Here is a 17,744-nt window from a genome sequence, read left to right on the forward strand (position 1 = left end):
TTGGATGGGTGAGGATACAGCCATCCTGGACTAAGCCATAGGTGCGTGAATTTCGCAGATTCAGAGTTTTTTCACCCCCAAATTGTATCCTCATAAAGCGAAGGAACTGGTCTCCCTATCCTCACCTACCAAAATTAAGCTCCGGGTTAATTACTTGGTGAGTAAAATATAACAACATTTACCCCTGGAAATATTCTGGCAATATCCTGAAAGCGTGATTTATTTACTTTATCTCAATTATCCCGAAAACAGCGCAGCGTTAACTGCCCTGGGCTATCAACTAGATTCCACGCTCCACTTAACCCATTATAACCCAATTTTGCTGGAAAGCAACATTAAAAATGTATAAATTTTCAGCACTATTCAGGAAAGATTTAAACTACGTGTTCTTTGGTGCTGTAAAGATTAATGGCGAAATATGTAGCTGCCACAATAATTATGATTTAGCAAAAATATTCGCATATTTAAAATGAGAAATCTTAAAAGTTAATTTCTCCCAGAGGCAGCTATGGGTTAGAAAGGGTTAAGAATTTTAGTGTGGTAGCCTAGCACTGGGCTGCTGATCGACCGTTTCTGGCGTCAAATCCCGGGTGCAGCCCTCAGACACCCGCAAATGATATCCTCGTAGTGCGAAGGAACTGGTCTGCATGCGTGAAATGCCTATGCTGCACGCCTATGGCTTAGTTCAGGGTGAGTTCTATCCCCACCTACAATAACTAAACTCCGGATTCATTACTCAGTGAGTAAAATCTAACAGTATTTACCCCTGGAAATATTCTGGCAATATCCTGAAAACCTGATTTATTTATTTATCGCAATTACCCCGAAAATGGCGCAATGAGGCCTTTACATCGGGAGTTAAAACGATCAACAACAGACGATCACACACACCCATGTCCTGGAATGGGCAACCTATCCAGGCGGGACTCGAATCCGCTAACTTCGGTATGGTAGACGAGGACTTATCCCCGCCGCCACCGAGGCCGACGTGAACATAATTAATTTACTGAAAAAGCGGTATCAAACTCCGCTTCTAGTGGATGTAAACGTTAAAATTCTCCTTCAATGGAGCATAACCTCATTCCCGCATGGTTTCTGTCAACTATTTTATTGGCATTTTCCGCATAAATATCAACGCTACCGTAGCGGACCACTTCTCCTGAACGTGTCGCTTCATCGGAATCTTTCCGAGACGTCACCTGCATTATCGGAAATCGACTATGCCTCTCAAGCGCGGATTCCGACGGAGAACCACGCCAATATATTGTGTATCGCATATTTGGGAGCATGCCGTATGAGTCCCAGAGACACGCCACTGAACTGGAAGCTCCTGTGTTGCGAGGCGGTTCGCATCTATCTGTGTACATTATCGACACATGCCATGCCTAGAATTTTATTCCGATGATCCGCAGTAGGGTAGATTTCCGTATTCCGCCCGCGTTGTCATTTTTATGGCAACGTTTCTCCTACTGTGTTCTACGCTTCTTCAGGCCAGGCGGAAGTAGAGAGCGCTTCTAGGTTGTCTGATATTTATGGGGTAACGCCAGACTGATTGTGAGAGACGCACGCTGGTTGTGATTGGTCACCTATCCGCTAACATGGGCTCGGGGGAAGTCTTTCTGGGATCTAGAAACACGCGTTGAGCTGGAAAGGGTGTAGCCATCTTCCCGATACATGTTGTTATTTCCATCGCTTAGCTGATTTAGCTTTAGCTGATTATTAGCTTGAGATATATCGTTTTTCACCGGCCAGGAAGTATCTTCAATGATTTCATGACCCGGCTCTGAAAAGATTTGTTGAGCAATTGCTGAGTTCTGTTCTTGTCTATTCTTAAAACGTATCACAAAAATGAAAACACGGCCGTATTCCGGAAATCTGCCCCACTGCGAACCTGAACGCAGCGAAAACTTACATTAAAAAATTTGTCCGATGATATTCGTGAGCGTGGTAGCCTAGTGGATAGAGCACTTGGCTGTTGACTGTAGGGTCCAAGGAAGGCATGATATAAATTATGGACGTGAGTCAACAGAGCAGACGGGAAATTAGTAGAAAATGAGGGCTATTAAGAGTAATCAAGAACGACAGAGCATGAGGCGTGCTTCAAAATGGGCACGGACAGCCATCCCGTTTCGGAAAAAACGACCATATACACAAAGTGAATTAAAACACAAAAACTACTATTATCAAAAGGTTCGCATTCCTAAAAAGGTGATAAATTAATAGGGAATTTTTTCGCTGAACGGAGAAGTATGTGGATTCATTTTTCACCTAGAAAAATAAATGAATGTATTAATGCTAGGCGTAAACTCGACAGAGAATTTCCTTCTTGTTTGAAAACGGCTGGTGTCGTAACACCCCTAGCTACACGCCTACGGAGACGGCTGGCGAGTTAGTGTGTAGATGTAGGTGTCAGGTGAACCGAAATACTGGTTTCGTAGTCAATTATTTCCTACTTTTATCGGCGTTCGGATATTCCTTCGGAAATCTCTGCCTGTCTGGTCCCGTACAACGTCGCCATGGATCCCGGAACAAGGAAATGCAGGCAACTTTCCCCGAGGCAATATCGCCACTTCCCCCTCCCCTCCTCACCTGTTGCTCCCTTCTCCCCCTCCCTCCATCCTCCCCCACCCCTTTCGGCTGCAAAACTCCGTAACCTGGTGACCAACGCGGAGCTGTCATTGATTCAATCTCGCATCACGCCCGTCGCCTCTCGCTACTCCCTCGCTCGATTCAAAGTGACTCGAAGCGGATGATAGAATCAGATCACGCTGCGTGGCTGTCAGATATATCGGGCCCGCCTATGTCCTCTGTGCGAGTTAAGGGTGGTTTCTCGTGAAAGAAATTATTTGCTAAAGTTTTTTAGCCGAATAGCCGAATAGAGATGACGCAACATACATATTTTTCAGCATTAAAACGATATACTACACGGATATACTACACCACAAGCCACCTCATCTGGCGTGTGGAGGGGATGTAAGTACACCAGCCGTTGAAAAATGAAAGGGAACCACTCTCGATTTAATTCATAGGTAAATATATCAATATAATACTTAATTTAACTTAACCCTTAGTTACACGATAAGCGAGGATTTTGCCGAATTTTTCGAAAATTCGAAATAGCATGTTTACGCATATGGATCACTGTTGGCACACTTTGGTATTCTATTTATGTACTTTTTCCTCGACCAAGAACATTATCGTTTGCAATTCCTTAAGAAAAATTATTCAAAGTATATATCAAGAAATTTGCATACAAATATGCTTTATTTTTGGTCATAAATGAAGGATAAAAATATTTCAAGTTATTTTAATTAATAGAACTTAACCAAATGCGTTAAAATACCCTAAAATTTTAATGTAAATTTAGGAAAACCAAAAATATTAAAGTGCGGCAGAGAAGCCGCAAGCGTGCACTGGCGCTATCCTCGCAAGCGCGTGTAGCGAAGGGTTAAAAGCGTGCAGCAGAAAATTCTTCCCGGGATTTCACCCGGGTAATCTCCTCAATGTCCATCGCCGCCAACTTTTCGATGAAATCCTTTTCCATCGACACTAGGGCCGATGATGCCAGTCTTGGTACCAGATTTGCATATCCTCGGTGATAATGTTGGGTCGATTCTGATTGATGGAGACCGACTTCTCTTACCCGCCATTTTCAAGATCAGGTTCCATGCCCTAATTAAGCTGAACCTTTCCTCTATTGAGTTGTTTCTGGGATGCCCATATTTGGATTGCCTCCTCGGTTAGACGACCCCAGTAACCCATGGAGTGGTCGAGAATTTTGGTTTCTTCCCAATGTGTGGCGTGTTCGAGGCTGATTGCATGCTCCGCGACTGCCGATTTTGATGGTTGGCAACGTCGGAGATTAAAGCGTGTTGGTTATGCTTTAAGGCATTAATATGTGTTTCAATTCAGAAGAAAAGCTTAGAAACCACATACTCTCTCGTCGCTTTTTAACTTTCACGTATTAAATGTGTTATTGTGGTAGAGTAATGGTTAGAGCGCTTGGTTTCTGAAAACTGAGTCTCTGGTACACGGGGATGCTTTTGGGAAATCCCAAAACATAAGAAGTCTCGAAGTGTAAGGTAGTATGGGAAAAAGAACCGGCACCATACCCTGGATTTCGTATTCCATACGCTTATGTCTTTTTCATCAGAATTGATGTTACCCATCCAAAGAACCCACGAGTTTAATCATAAAGCAAGGTAGTTATGGAAGTTTTACTCGGCTAGTTAGTGTTTGGAATACGAGCTATGTCAATTGTAACCTCACAACGGGAGTTTCAACATTAGCAATTTACAGCACACAATGCAAAAATTTTTAGTGAGTGTGGTAGATTTGACTATTATCATTATACAAACTAAATAAAGAATATCAATATGTCGAAATATTAATAATGATGCCTCTGATCTTGTGATCATTGCTGTATATTTACATTCAGTTTCATCGCAGTCACATATATTATGTTTGCCGGGGAGTGTAAGACACCATTGCTCAGAATGACAAAATGTCCAACGCATCCATGCCTTGGACCTACCGAGACGAAATCCCTGAACCTCGGTCTACCTACCAAGATGGGACTCGAACCCACGACCTCCACTTTGGCAGGAGAGGACTTAACCCCGACGCCGCCGAAGCAGGCAAGATAATAGTAGAAGTTAATGGATCCGAAGTTGTCGGGAAGCGTAGGTTATTTGCAGTTTTACATTTGTGTTTAGACTAAGCTAATATTGGCATAAGTATCTGCTTTAAATCCATAGATGTATTAGAATCCGAAGTCAATGGAAATCGAAAGACCTCGAACGGAAGTTATGTCAAACATGGTTAGTTCTTTATGAAATGAGTGAGGGTACAGTGCAATTGGTTGTTATAGCATTAAAGTGAATTTCGGCCTTTTCTGTTTGAAGGTGCGCAAATTTTACATATCTCCACGTAGGAAGTTGTGCTTGAAGCACTCACCGTGCTTCTGAAATGTAGGTCGCGCGATTTTAAGGTCGATCGATAAACATTTCACATTGTTACGCCCAAAGTAGAAGTTTTCCGTTAGAACCTGTGATTTTACTGTATCGCTTGATTTCCTAAAAGAAGTGTTAGGATGAAATGGTGAGGCTTCCCTAACAAATATTGCTATCTCGTCACCAATCGTTCAAAAATCATTGCAAGGACTAATGGCTATGACTTTAGCCGCCCTATCAAGCAAGGACACTATATGAATACCGAAACATTTTTCTTGAAAAAGTCCTTCGCCTTGATAGGGATTCGAACGAAAAAAAAACTCAAAGAAAATCTGCATATGCTTATTTTGTGATACTTTTGACTTAATGGAAAATTACTTAGACCGACTTCAAGTAATATACTGATTTTTTATTTAATAAGCAATCTGAACTGAAAATTAATTTTCTTTTCTGCAAATTGATTTTCTGTAAACAATTCACTCTTTATAGCCTATTATATATCTAAAAATTAAATTCATTCCTCTTATGATGGTAATGTTTATTTACTATGAGGATGAAAAGGAAAACGTACTCTCAGTTTTTTGTTTAGGTCAACCGTAGGCCATATGTAACTTAAACGTAAGCTCTTTGTCCCTATTTCAATTTTTATTGGATAACGCATCACCTATGCTTAGCTACGACATCGAACCTGGATATAATTTTGTTGTTTAAAAGAAGGTTTTTCCACATAAATTTTAAATTACTCTCGAAAATTCAGCATAGATTATTATTAAGCTATCATTGATCAAAGTTTGCATGTGTCGTATTGGAATGCACATGGAATTATTGGATCAGATTGTTCCCTAAATTTTTACGATAAATTAACCTTCTGGGTCATGGCATTTGGAATACAATACATTGAAGTTCTAATTTTGTATCACTTTCCTAAGTGAAATATCGTTATTGCAACTAGTTAAGTGCTTCCCGATAGAACACTGCATCATACATAAGTATGATTCAAAGAAATCGCTAATGTTGTTATTTAAAATTTAATTTACCAGAAAACATGGAATTCAGTCAACAAATAACGGTAGATTTGTCACGGAAATTGGGAGGTTAAAAATTTATATCGCCTTAGTTAATTTCTTTATTCCTAAGTTGTCCAAAAAACTTATTAGTAGTAGAGTATAATGAAAGCGAACCATTTCGTCCTAGCAGAAGGGCCATTAGTTTTATTCCAGGAACGTGGGTGCCTTCTTCTGCCCTCATATATTCGAACACTTGGGCTTTATTTGTACCTTACCTGAGAACCCGTGTCCGTGAGGGTCAGCCACGTCGTTACGGGCTGTCTCCTGGCGGTGACGTCACTCAGCCTAAGCTCTGCCTCGCCAATAAGCGTGTTGGAGTAGCGATCGCTGGCGTAGACGTAGAACTGTAGAGATCGCGTCTCGACAGCCGTACCGTCTACCACAAACAGGAACTTCTCCTTGTACGTTGGACAGCTCGATCGGCGATAAACCTGCGGATAGAGCGAAAGAGAAATCAATGACTGGGTACAAAGTGATTATCCATGAATAAAGTGACTTTAAATTCAGCAATGAAAAAGTGTTTTCCTGAAAAAGGGAGACCCCCACTTGATTTCGATGGTGATCCAGGTTCGATCCAAGGCAAATTATTTTCCCTCTGCGAATTTTTCATTATTCATGAGCCTTTGCGGATGACTCCTTTTAGATACGCCGATGGCAGTTTCGTAGCTACATCTTAAATAACAATATGTAACAGTCATTTCAAATTAGGAAAGAAGCAATGTCGTATAGTATTGGATGCAGCATCTATGGTCAGCCACTTCTAGGGCAGGGGAACATTTAAATCAGAGTTGAGTAGATTCCGTATGAATTATGCACATGAATATATGTTTGCTTAGTATGAATAAAAAGAACTAATTGTTGTAGTAACCAGCTACTACCTTGCAAGGTCATTTTAGACTTCAGACATGAACATTTTAGATTTATTTGAGATTAAATTGTATTTTTACGGCTTTTTATCGACTGAGAAGTCTCCCACTTTCCCGATGGATTCATGAGGATATCGATTATTTATGAACGCAAGGAGGAGTGTCCCGTCACGGCCTCAAGTCGAGGAGTAAATTATTTAATACCTCGTCTGACTTTCTCCGTCCGCATGACGACTTGAAACAGAGAAAGTGCCGAGCAGTCGGCACCTTCACCGCTTCAAGTAGTGCTGCTTGAAATTACTGCTTGCTCTCTGGTTGCATTCACCTAGCAAATTCCTCGTAAAGACTTTATGACCCAAGGGAGTCACTTCATTGCGTTACGCGACTTGAAATTTCATTTCTGGAATACCAACGCATCTAAGCTCGCGGAATATCTCCTTTCTCGAGGATAGTTTACATTTTAGTCCTTTCCCTCTTCATTCCTGAGCTATATATGCTTTTATATTCGATTAATTCAATGTGCTTGTTGACTTCTACATTTACATCTACATAATACCCTGCTAGCCACCTCTAGGGTGTTTGGCAGGGGGTGATCAATCACCAGCATGCAGCATGCATTTGGACTCCCACATGCACACCACACCGTCCAAGAAATGTCCCGTATAATAACAAACTATACTACTATGCTGTTATGCTGTTAGAAATAGAATATAGAATAGAAATTCAGAAACATGCATTAAGTTTTACATAGGTTAGTAGGCTACACTACAAGTCATGCAATCTATTTACGAGTTCTATTGCTGCCGTTATAATCTCTTATTGATCGTGGAAAAAATGACATTCGGAATCTGTCTGTTCTGCAATCTATCTCTCTTATTTTATTTATATGATCTGATCTTCCGTAGTACGTTGGCGTCCGCAAGATATGGTTAACTTCGTCAGAAAAGACACTGCTCTTGAATTTATCTAAAAGGTTTAGTATATTTTTCAATCTACGGTCCGACAGAGATTTCCATCCGAGTTTATCTAAGAGGCCAGTTACACTAACAAGACTATCGTAACGACCTTTCACATACCTGGCAGCTCTTCTTTGCACGCGTTCTAACTCTGTTATTAAGCCTTTTTCATGAGGGTCCCAAACACTGGCAGCGTATTCCAGATGTGGCCTAACGAGGGAAAAGTAGCTAATTTCTCTCACTTTGTCGTCGTACTTTCCTAATATTCTATTAACAAAACCCATTTTACGATTAGCTTGACCGGTTATTTCTCGAACATGTTTATTCCACGATAGATCATTATTGAGTCTAACCCCTAGATATTTCACGGATTCAACTGCCTTTAACTGAGTGCCCCCAATGATATAGTTACGCTGTAGGGAGTTATTCTTCTTCCAGAAATTCATTACGACGTATTTTTCCAAATTTAATTCCAACTGCCAAGCATCGCACCAAGCTTGGATAGCAGCAAGGTCATTCGTTAGTTCATCTATATCTTTGCTGGAACGGATTTCTCTGTAAACTACTGCGTCGTCTGCAAATAATCGTAACTTACTCTGCACTACTTCGCCAATGTCGTTTATATAAAGAAGGAATAGGAGTGGGCCAATGACACTACCCTGAGGAACGCCAGAAGTGACTCTAACCTCATTGGAGACTGCACCGTCTAATACTACTCTTTAGACGCGGTCGCTCAAAAATTCTCTAATCCAGGAAATGACATCTTCGTCTAGACCATAAGATTTCAGTTTTATTATTAACTTTCCGTGGGGTGCTTTATCAAATGCCTTTTTGAAATCAAGAAAAATCGCGTCTACTGGAATGTTGTCTTCCCCGGAGACTAAAATATCGTGGGCGAAAAGCGCTAACTGAGTTTCGCACGATCTGCTTTTCCTGAATCCATGTTGATTTCCCATTAATAAGTTTTGCGCGTCTAGATGTTTCATTACCGAGCTGACTACGATGTGTTCAAGGACTTTGCAAGAGATGGACGTTAAAGATATCGGCCTGTAATTAGATGGCTGTTCCTTGTCTCCACTTTAAAATATTGGCGTTACATTAGCGATTTTCCAGTCATTAGGTACTTCGTGTTGCTTGATGGATTTACTGAATATTAACTGCTTGTAGGGGGCAATTTCTGAGGCTAGTTCTTTATATACGCGAGAAGGGATTTCGTCTGGACCAGGTGATTTATTTGGACTAAGCGATTTCAATATATTTTCTATTCCGAGCGTACTAATGTCAATAGCTGGCATCTTATGTATACAGGGATTGTCATCGGTCTCGGGTGAGTTTTCGGAAGGCTCCGTGAACACGCTCTTAAAGTAGGAATTTAATAAATTGGCTTTATCGTAACTGCTTGTCAACACATCTCCATTGTCGTTTCTCAGCGAACATACGGTAGATCGTTTACCTTGAACTTCCCTAACATATGACCAAAATGCTTTTGGGTTATCCTGTAACTGCTCTACTAGTGTTTTCTTTTAAAATTCGTGAACGCATTCCTGAACGCTTCCTTCGTGGCGGCTTTAGTCATCCTATATTTTTTAATTATTAGCTCGCGTTCATTAGCGGATAAATCCGTGCTGACTTTTTTCATTTTAGCATGACACGCTCTCTGTCGCCTCAATGATTTTCTCACTTCCGCGTCGTACCATCTCGGTTCGCTGCCTTCTTTTACTATTTTACTAGGGATGTAGCTATTCATTCCCGAAGTTACGAGCGAAAGAAAAGCTTTCCAAGTATTCTCTACATTTAACTTTAATACTGATTCTTGAAACTCGGGGAAAGCATTTTTCAGATGACTCTTAAACCCATCAAAATCAGCTCTTTTAAATATGAAAACTTTACGCTCTTTTTTAAAGTTTACAGCGGTATTTAGAGAAAACTTTGCAGTTACTACCCTATGGTCACTTATTCCTTCGACAGTGCCAACGTTTATTACCTGATGTGGTATATTTGTCGCTAATAAATCAAGAATATTTTCTCCTCTGTTGGGTGCGGATGCTATTTGAAACAATGAATTAGATGTAAAAGTGTGTAATAAAGCCTCGCAGATCATTTTATCCCTCCCACCAGGAATGAAGCTATAAGTCTCCCAATCTATAGAAGGTACGTTGAAATCTCCACCCACAATCAAGTTTCTTTCAGGATACTTGGATGCTACGCTGTTTATTTGATTTTGAAAATCCAACATTGACGTTACATCTGAGTTAGGTGGTCTGTAATACGAACATAATAAAATAGTTTTGAATTTTGGACATTTAATTAAACACCACACAGATTCAACGCTGGTCTCAGTTACGGTTATCGCTTGGCTGGCGATTGAATTCTTTACAGCTATAAAAACTCCGCCCCCAACTCGATTAATTCTATCTATCCGATTAACAGTGAACGATTTTGGGAAGATCTCATTGTCTGAATCATCATCTGTTAGCCAACTTTCTGTTCCAAAAATGACCTTACACTTCGTACTATGAATTAAATGGTGGAATTCAGGAATCTTATTTCTTAAACTACGGTAATTAACCACAGCCACGATTAAAACTTCGGAAGTAGTATTATTGCGATTCGGGAATAATTCTGATTTGCTTTTGTCGAATAGACTTTCATTATCTGAGGCCATTGGAATTTGTCCCATGAAGTACAGGAAAGATTTTGACTTTAAAAGTTGCTAATATGCTTGTATCTACAGAATGATTTTATTGGCACTGCTAGTTTCGAATTTAAATTGTACACCTGTATTTACTGATGCCTTATCATCTACACTTTTTTTTACTTTTTTGCTTTAATTTTTGCATTTATCCTACTTTTAAACGCATCCAGTAGAGGACTTGCCATTGGCTCCTGCTCAATGATATTGCCGAAGTTAGGCCCGTTAAATGCCTTAAAATGTCTAATTATGTTTTCCCTCCATCTCTTTAGGGTTTTCGTGGAACTTCTGTGATTCCCTTCTATTTTCAGCGCTCATCATACGCTACATGTAATCAATAAACGTTACATCCTCCAGAAGTAAGAAAATTAAAGATTCCATTATTTTTTATTCTGCCGCAATTATTGCCATTTGTTACCAATCTGGATAGAGTTACTTAAGATGTACGTACCTTTTACGTACCGTACGTAAGAGAGACATTTTCTATTCCTTTAATGTAAACATTCCAAGAGCTGTGCGAAAACTCTAATTATGATCGCTATTTCTATGTATGCAAATTTATCCTGCTAGCAATATATCTAACTTTGAGAACTGCAAGTCACAACTTCTCTATTTTCCCTTGATATTATAAAGTATTTGACTATAATGAATTATGTCAGTGTTATGAAGTAACTTTTACCCATTTGTAGCGAATATAAAATTCGTATTACAGCATCAGGCTAAAATATTTTTGTATGATCATTGATTTTGATTTTTATAATTCATCAACTGTGGAAATATTTGAGTAGAAGCTATTCTAATAACTCAGAACTTATAAACCTAGAAAATTAACACAAAACTAAAAAATCGCAGGGTTCTTCCAAACAGCTTTTTAAGCTATGAATGCAAAGTTGATGGTCCTTGACATTATTCATGCTCAACGGTCTCCATTCCTGTGATATTTTTCGAAATAACGCAAAGTTTATATTTTATTCTCAATTATCATTCAGCACATGTTTTCATCTGAGGGCTCGAACTTTCATGCGGGCATCAAGTGTCACGCAGCGGGATGTTTCATGAGGGCTCACCCTGGTTTGCATGTGGCTGGTCTTGTCCGGGAGCAGGAGCACTCGGACGTATGTGTCGGAGGCGGGGCTGACGCCGTCCGTCCCCCGCAGGTCCTTGGCCTCCAGCACGCTCACGATCAGGTCCCCACCGCCCCCGGACTCCCCTCCGCCCCCCGTCCCGCCCCCGCCCGCGCTCGAGATGGTCCCTGCACTGCCTCCGCCGCCCCCAACATAGCACATGCCCCTACAGAGACAACAAGACAATTAATTCAATTCAATTAAATTATTATCGCGGGTCCATGAGATAATTTACAAGTGCAGAACAATTCAGTAAAAGTCATTTGACAAAGGTTCAAAGAAAAAAAAACACTACATCAAGACTCAATAAATGCAAAAAATAGAGAAAAAAACTAAAAACAAAATATAAACCTATACAAGCATATACATACAATTGCATCCCGAATGCGGATACCCGGGTGTCTAGCCACACAATATTTTCAAACATTTTAAATACATTTGGAACAGTATCATAATTTATTCAAATAAAAATATTCAGGTGTAACAGAAAAACGAAGGACCAATAGAAAATTATATCATGAATACGGAATATATTCTCCCCTCATCACATCCGTACTCAATCACGCACATATATAACACGAACATACATATAAGACACAATCGAATATAAAACATGTAACTTCTCTACCCCGCATGAGCCAAAGGTTGAACCAAGGTTTGAACTAGGAATGAATCGATGTGAAATGTGGATTCTCGATGCCAACGATTCTCGGGCACGGAATCGGAATCGAGAATCGATCGCCTAAAGTTGATTCCAGGAAGATAAATATCTTGAAAATAGACTACAAGCTTTTGGCGTAAAGGCCGCCACACCTGAGCCAATGTGCATTGTACATCATTCTGTTAACAATTTATGCCTTAAAACGTTAAAATGTAAATAATATAAAAAATCTGAGGATATATTACTATAATACTAATTCTCTATTTTTAATAAACATGCTTTTTTGGCCACTAAATTGTCTTTGTTATTACATTCTATTTTAATAAATTCATAAAGGTTAATGGCTGCAATAATGCAGACGAACCAATATCTCAGCTGTTAGTATGAATAAGAATCGATGGAGTTGGAATTGAGAATCGATTTGAAGGAATCAAAATTAGAATCGGAATCGAACAAAGTGGAATCTAGTCATCCCTACTTTGAACTGAACAATTATAAAATCATATGCCTTGGTCTACAGGTTTAGGTCGGTTTACATAGAAAACTTTGTAGATCACCCGGCCTGTCTCTCCTCTCAATCTAGACTGCCATCTTCAATTTCCAGTCAGACTTACTTTCTTCAGTGTGAAATCGTTTCAGGCTTGACGTGGTGGAAATACGATATATGCATGATAAAATATGAGCACCATTAGTAATTTGTACTCTTCATTATATAACTGCGCTATCGACCATTGTTTCGGCACTCTATGTTACTCTATGTCGACCTTGAAATTGACATATAGTGACTAAACCATTGTCGCTAGAGTGGTAGTTACGTATTACAACGTGGAAATTACTATTGGTATTAATATTTTATCATGATTACTTCTTTTCGTTTTATCAATAAATTCTCTTCCTTATACTCCGAAGCTCACCGAACATTCTTCTTTCTAACACTGTTTTTAGTATCCTGTTGTCACTCATTACTCGCTCTGACCAAACCCTCTGTCTCCTCCGAAGTCTCATCCTAACTATGAGCAGTTTTACATTGTTCTCTTCCTCTCCGTTCACTTCACCCTGTCTATTATTCTATACACCCAAATCATGGGAAAATAAGACATTTTTCTTGGCTGTTTTCACCTTCGTTGAGCAGAGATAACAGCCAAGTGTTCTGTTCATTCAGGGAAACGGCAGAGGATTAGCTAGCGGCGTACGGAGTCATCTGTGTGTTCACAGCAGGTACAATCATTTTCCCTTATGTCAGGTTATTAGCGCATTCCGCCATCGTTTTCGATATATCGCTGTATTTTTTATAGACTCACTAATGTAAATCATTTTACTAACCAACGAAGAACATTGCCTAACTGAGACAGCTAGACGCACAGCAGATATCATGTGATAATCGTCCATTTTTGTTGACTTGAATCATTTTAGATATGCAGGGATTCCAACTTATGATTTTGCTTATTCAAGGAAATTACCAGTCAGTTACCTTTTACCGAGTCGTCTGCAAGTTCAAAGTAGATGCTTAAATTCTAAGCAGAAACAATATTTACTAATAGGTAAAATAAATAAATAGGCCCTAAGGTACAGTAACCTGGATAAAATTATGTTGGAATTGCAACTCGGCCCCAGTTGGCTTTTTTTCTACTGATTTAAAGTTATTGAAGATTCGCGATAAGCTGTTTGATATAAATGATGGAATGCAATCGGACATTCATCACGCCTCTTACAGAAGTGGAATGGAGTTTTTCACTGACAGCCGAATGTCAATTCATTAAAAGAAATCGGTAGATGCAAGGGAAAGATAAGTCACAGCTAGAAAAAAATCCTGATTTATCCATTCTCTCATAATTTGATACTTAAAAACTCAAAAGTTGACGCTCATTTTTCATGAGTTGGTGACGTCAATTGTTAGGATTCTTAAAATTGCTTAGGGAGAAAACCGCTCATTGAGGGATGAAATCACTCAGAAGATTGTGAGAAAAAAGCAAGCCACGTGACAACGACGCGCGAAGCCGAGGAGTAGCGGAGAAGCCACGAAGCGCTCGGCAGGAGTTAATGACGTCATCAACTGAAATATTTAAGGACGTTGAGTTTTCACTGCGAACAGCTCCGGATGTAGGCGGAGGTTCTAAAAACGTAAAATAGGAGTCTCTATATTTTTCAAACCCTATCAGAATCGTCATCAAAAGGAAATGGGCGAAGGAGCCCTTTGCTGCAGATTATGTGTCCCAGTACATACGGTCTCTCTCATATTCTCCCCGCGTGATCTTATGTGGCTGTTCCTCTTCAGAATACCAGGCCTCGATTAAAGTAATCTTATTCTCTTCTATATCTTCTTTCCCTCAGATTCTTGAAATATTTGATACCAAAGATACTTTATTTATTCTTTATGGCGCCGTATTCCATTGTGGATTCGAAAGAAAATGAAAATTCCAAGGTAAAGTTAGATTATCCAAGAAATTTCTCATATACCTTCACTGCTGAATGTGGAAAAATGCGAATAAAACAATGCGAGAGAAAAAAATATAGATTTTTAATTCCTGAGATTCTATCAACAGTATTCATGCGACGAATTCCAATTTTTTAAATTTTTTTTCAGACCTCTTTTGCTTTTTTCTGATGGATTCTTTTTATAAATAAAATTAAGCGTATAATTTATATTTTTTGGAAGCTGCATATCTTTCAATGAGGAACAGCGAGGTATTTTGATCAAAGACTTAAGTTCCAAATCATTTAACGAATAAAATATTTCGCTAAAATCAAAGCTCATTACTTACAATTATTGTGTCCTGTATATAAATTTTAAGTATTACAAAATAAAACTATTTATTTTACTATCACCCTTTATCTCGATGATTTTTTGACGGTGTATCGATGTGGTACCTCCAGACAGTGGCGTAGCGAGGAGGGGGACCAGGGGATCCGGACCCCCCCCCCGAAATATAAAAACACTGTTACAATACTACATAAAGGAAATCAAAATATTGATGAATTTACTGAAGATTTCTTTGGCAAATTAAGTTTTTTCGATTATTAAAAGTATTAAAATTAGTTTTAAACCCTCTACTTAGCACTCTGTAATTCCAAAATTTTCCCCTCTCGTTTTGGACCCCCCCCCCCCAACGGAACTTCTGGTTATGCCACTGCCTCCAGACACCATCATGTGGAATGTCTTAATTTCTAAGCCTTGGCAAAGTAAATCAAACGATTTATAGCCTTTAAGTATGATTATGGATCTGTTCAAAATAGGACTACCAAAATTAAGGTTTCAATATTTCAATCTACTCGGTAAATATAATTTGGAGAGCTAGGTTTCCTAGGGGTATAGCATTGGGTTAATAAACGAAGGGGGGCATGACGATAGGAATGAACCACTGCAATTCCACTAGTGAATTTAATGAAAGAACTTAACGAAAGCGAGGAACACCTAAATTTTGACTGGGTGCTTCAACACGATGAATCTGGATTGACTTACCGATCTAGGTATGTTGTGCTACCTCTTTGACATTTCGACCTGTTGACTATTACATTGGGTTATTTAGACAAGGTTTACCGATAGCCGGTGTACCGTTGTTTCTTAAAATTTTTATAAGAGAAAATATTTTATGGTTGAAATAATCTCGAAGTGAGCGTGTTATTAATTGCTGTCATAAATTATTATTGGGGTAGAGGTTCATCTTAGTTTTTTTTCCTATGGGGTCACTGAGTCGAAGGAATGTTATGCTTCAATTATTTCGTGTATTCCTGATATTTTATGGGCGCAGAAGATATTTTATTGCGGCGGAAGTTGATGAGGGCAATTCATTTCGAAGACGGGCAAGAAGAATTCCGTGAAAGGAATCAGAACTCATTGAACGATCCTGCAGATGATCTCACAGAGAACAAAAGGGAAGCGAAAAGACTAGCTCGTGATTGCACCGGGAGATGGCCTGCGCTCTCAGCCCTGCAGGCGATTAATTGGAACACCACACCCGAACGAGCAATGGAAAGAAAAAGCTGAGGGCCGACGGCCGTGAGTCACCAACTGTGTGACCACCTAGTTGGTGCAGTGCCAACTTGGGGACGCCTTCGTTTGGAAAAATAAATACTGAGAGCCAGATTGGAATGTTCCAGAAGTTTAAAGATTATATTATACTATTCCGAGTTAGCCGTTGTTTCAGATTTATTCTGTTTCATTAAATTTATTTCTCGCATTCATCAGTAGTATTTTTAAAATAATGGTAAATAAGATGTAAAAATAAAGGAGAAGGGAAGGCGGAGAATAATGGAAATTACAATTCCTGAATTCGTTTCGAAATTTATTAGCCTATATACAGCGACTTTATTTTTTGATTTTTCATATTTTGATAACAAACTTTTTCATTTATCATATACTAATTTAAATTATTTTGTGGTTAAATTTATCACAAAATATTTTTTTAACTTCTGTTATCATTTTATTTTTGGTTTAATTTTTTAACGTGCTCATCTGTATTTTTAACAGGGAGCGGATCTGGCGAGAAAAATGTCCATATATGCGTTCCAAATTATACTGTGTAATAATTTTGATTTCATAAAATTTTATTTTTTGGTGGAATGGGTTATTTACGGGCTATTGTTATTTTTTGCGCTATCATTAAATTACATGAACTCAATTTTATGATATTTTATTTTGCTTCTCAGATGGCTCAAACTGCATGAAAAATCGCGAAATTAACTCACTATTTAATTTGTTGTTAGTCGATATCTAATGATAGGAATACATATTAATTACTTTACAGCCATCCTTACAGCGAAATATCTCTATTAAATGCCCGGGGCAGGCTTATTCTACAGGTCGCTCCTATTTCGTTCATTTTGGCTACCCTCTCTGCAACCATTTGTTTCAAAAGATCATCAATATAATTTTGTCTTATAATTTACTCTGTTTATTCATAAAAATTTGCCAATCGCAATGAAAACTAGAAAATGAATTCCTAAAAATTACGCCACAATGTCTTTTAACGACCTATTATTACAAATAGAGTAAAAAGTTTTAAATCAATCTATTCACTACTTTTAGATTTACTTATCGTAATTCCAGTTATTTTAGGAGATTTTATTGTGACAATATCCTCAATCATAGAATAATTAATATGAGAAATGAATTGGGTTGATTGAGTACATCCGAGGGATGGAAATCTTGTTATCTACCCTCCATCAGCATGTTGAAGATAGCTAGAAAGTTCCCCCACCATAAAAATTCCATACTAATATCTGACGAAAACCTGTTTTGATGTTATAATTTATAAGACAGAGATGAGCATAATACCTCAAAAAGGAAGGGTTGTTTTTGGCTGTTATCAGCCTGCAGGGTTAAGTTATCAACTATTAACTAAGCTCTCTGCAAGTTAACAATTCTGATTTCAGTTCTCCAAATGAATGCCTGGTTTTATTTCTCAAAAAATATTGTTTCAACTTCT

At 38.7% G+C, this 17,744-nt stretch overlaps 1 protein-coding gene across 1 annotated transcript in view; it reads right to left on the minus strand.

Annotated features, from left to right (window-relative positions):
* Positions 1–17,744, minus strand: part of LOC124162539 (synaptotagmin-3-like) — a 269,510-nt gene that overhangs the window by 124,073 nt on the left and 127,693 nt on the right. Inside the window, exons 4-5 of the mRNA XM_046539114.1 lie at positions 11,601–11,823; positions 6,235–6,450 (exon numbers count right to left, since the gene is read on the minus strand). Coding sequence (XP_046395070.1) covers positions 6,235–6,450; positions 11,601–11,823 — 439 coding nt within the window. The remainder of the gene's footprint in view (positions 1–6,234; positions 6,451–11,600; positions 11,824–17,744) is intronic.

The sequence above is a fragment of the Ischnura elegans genome, chromosome 7 (genome assembly GCF_921293095.1).
Source record: "Ischnura elegans chromosome 7, ioIscEleg1.1, whole genome shotgun sequence".
Classification (NCBI taxonomy): domain Eukaryota; kingdom Metazoa; phylum Arthropoda; class Insecta; order Odonata; family Coenagrionidae; genus Ischnura; species Ischnura elegans.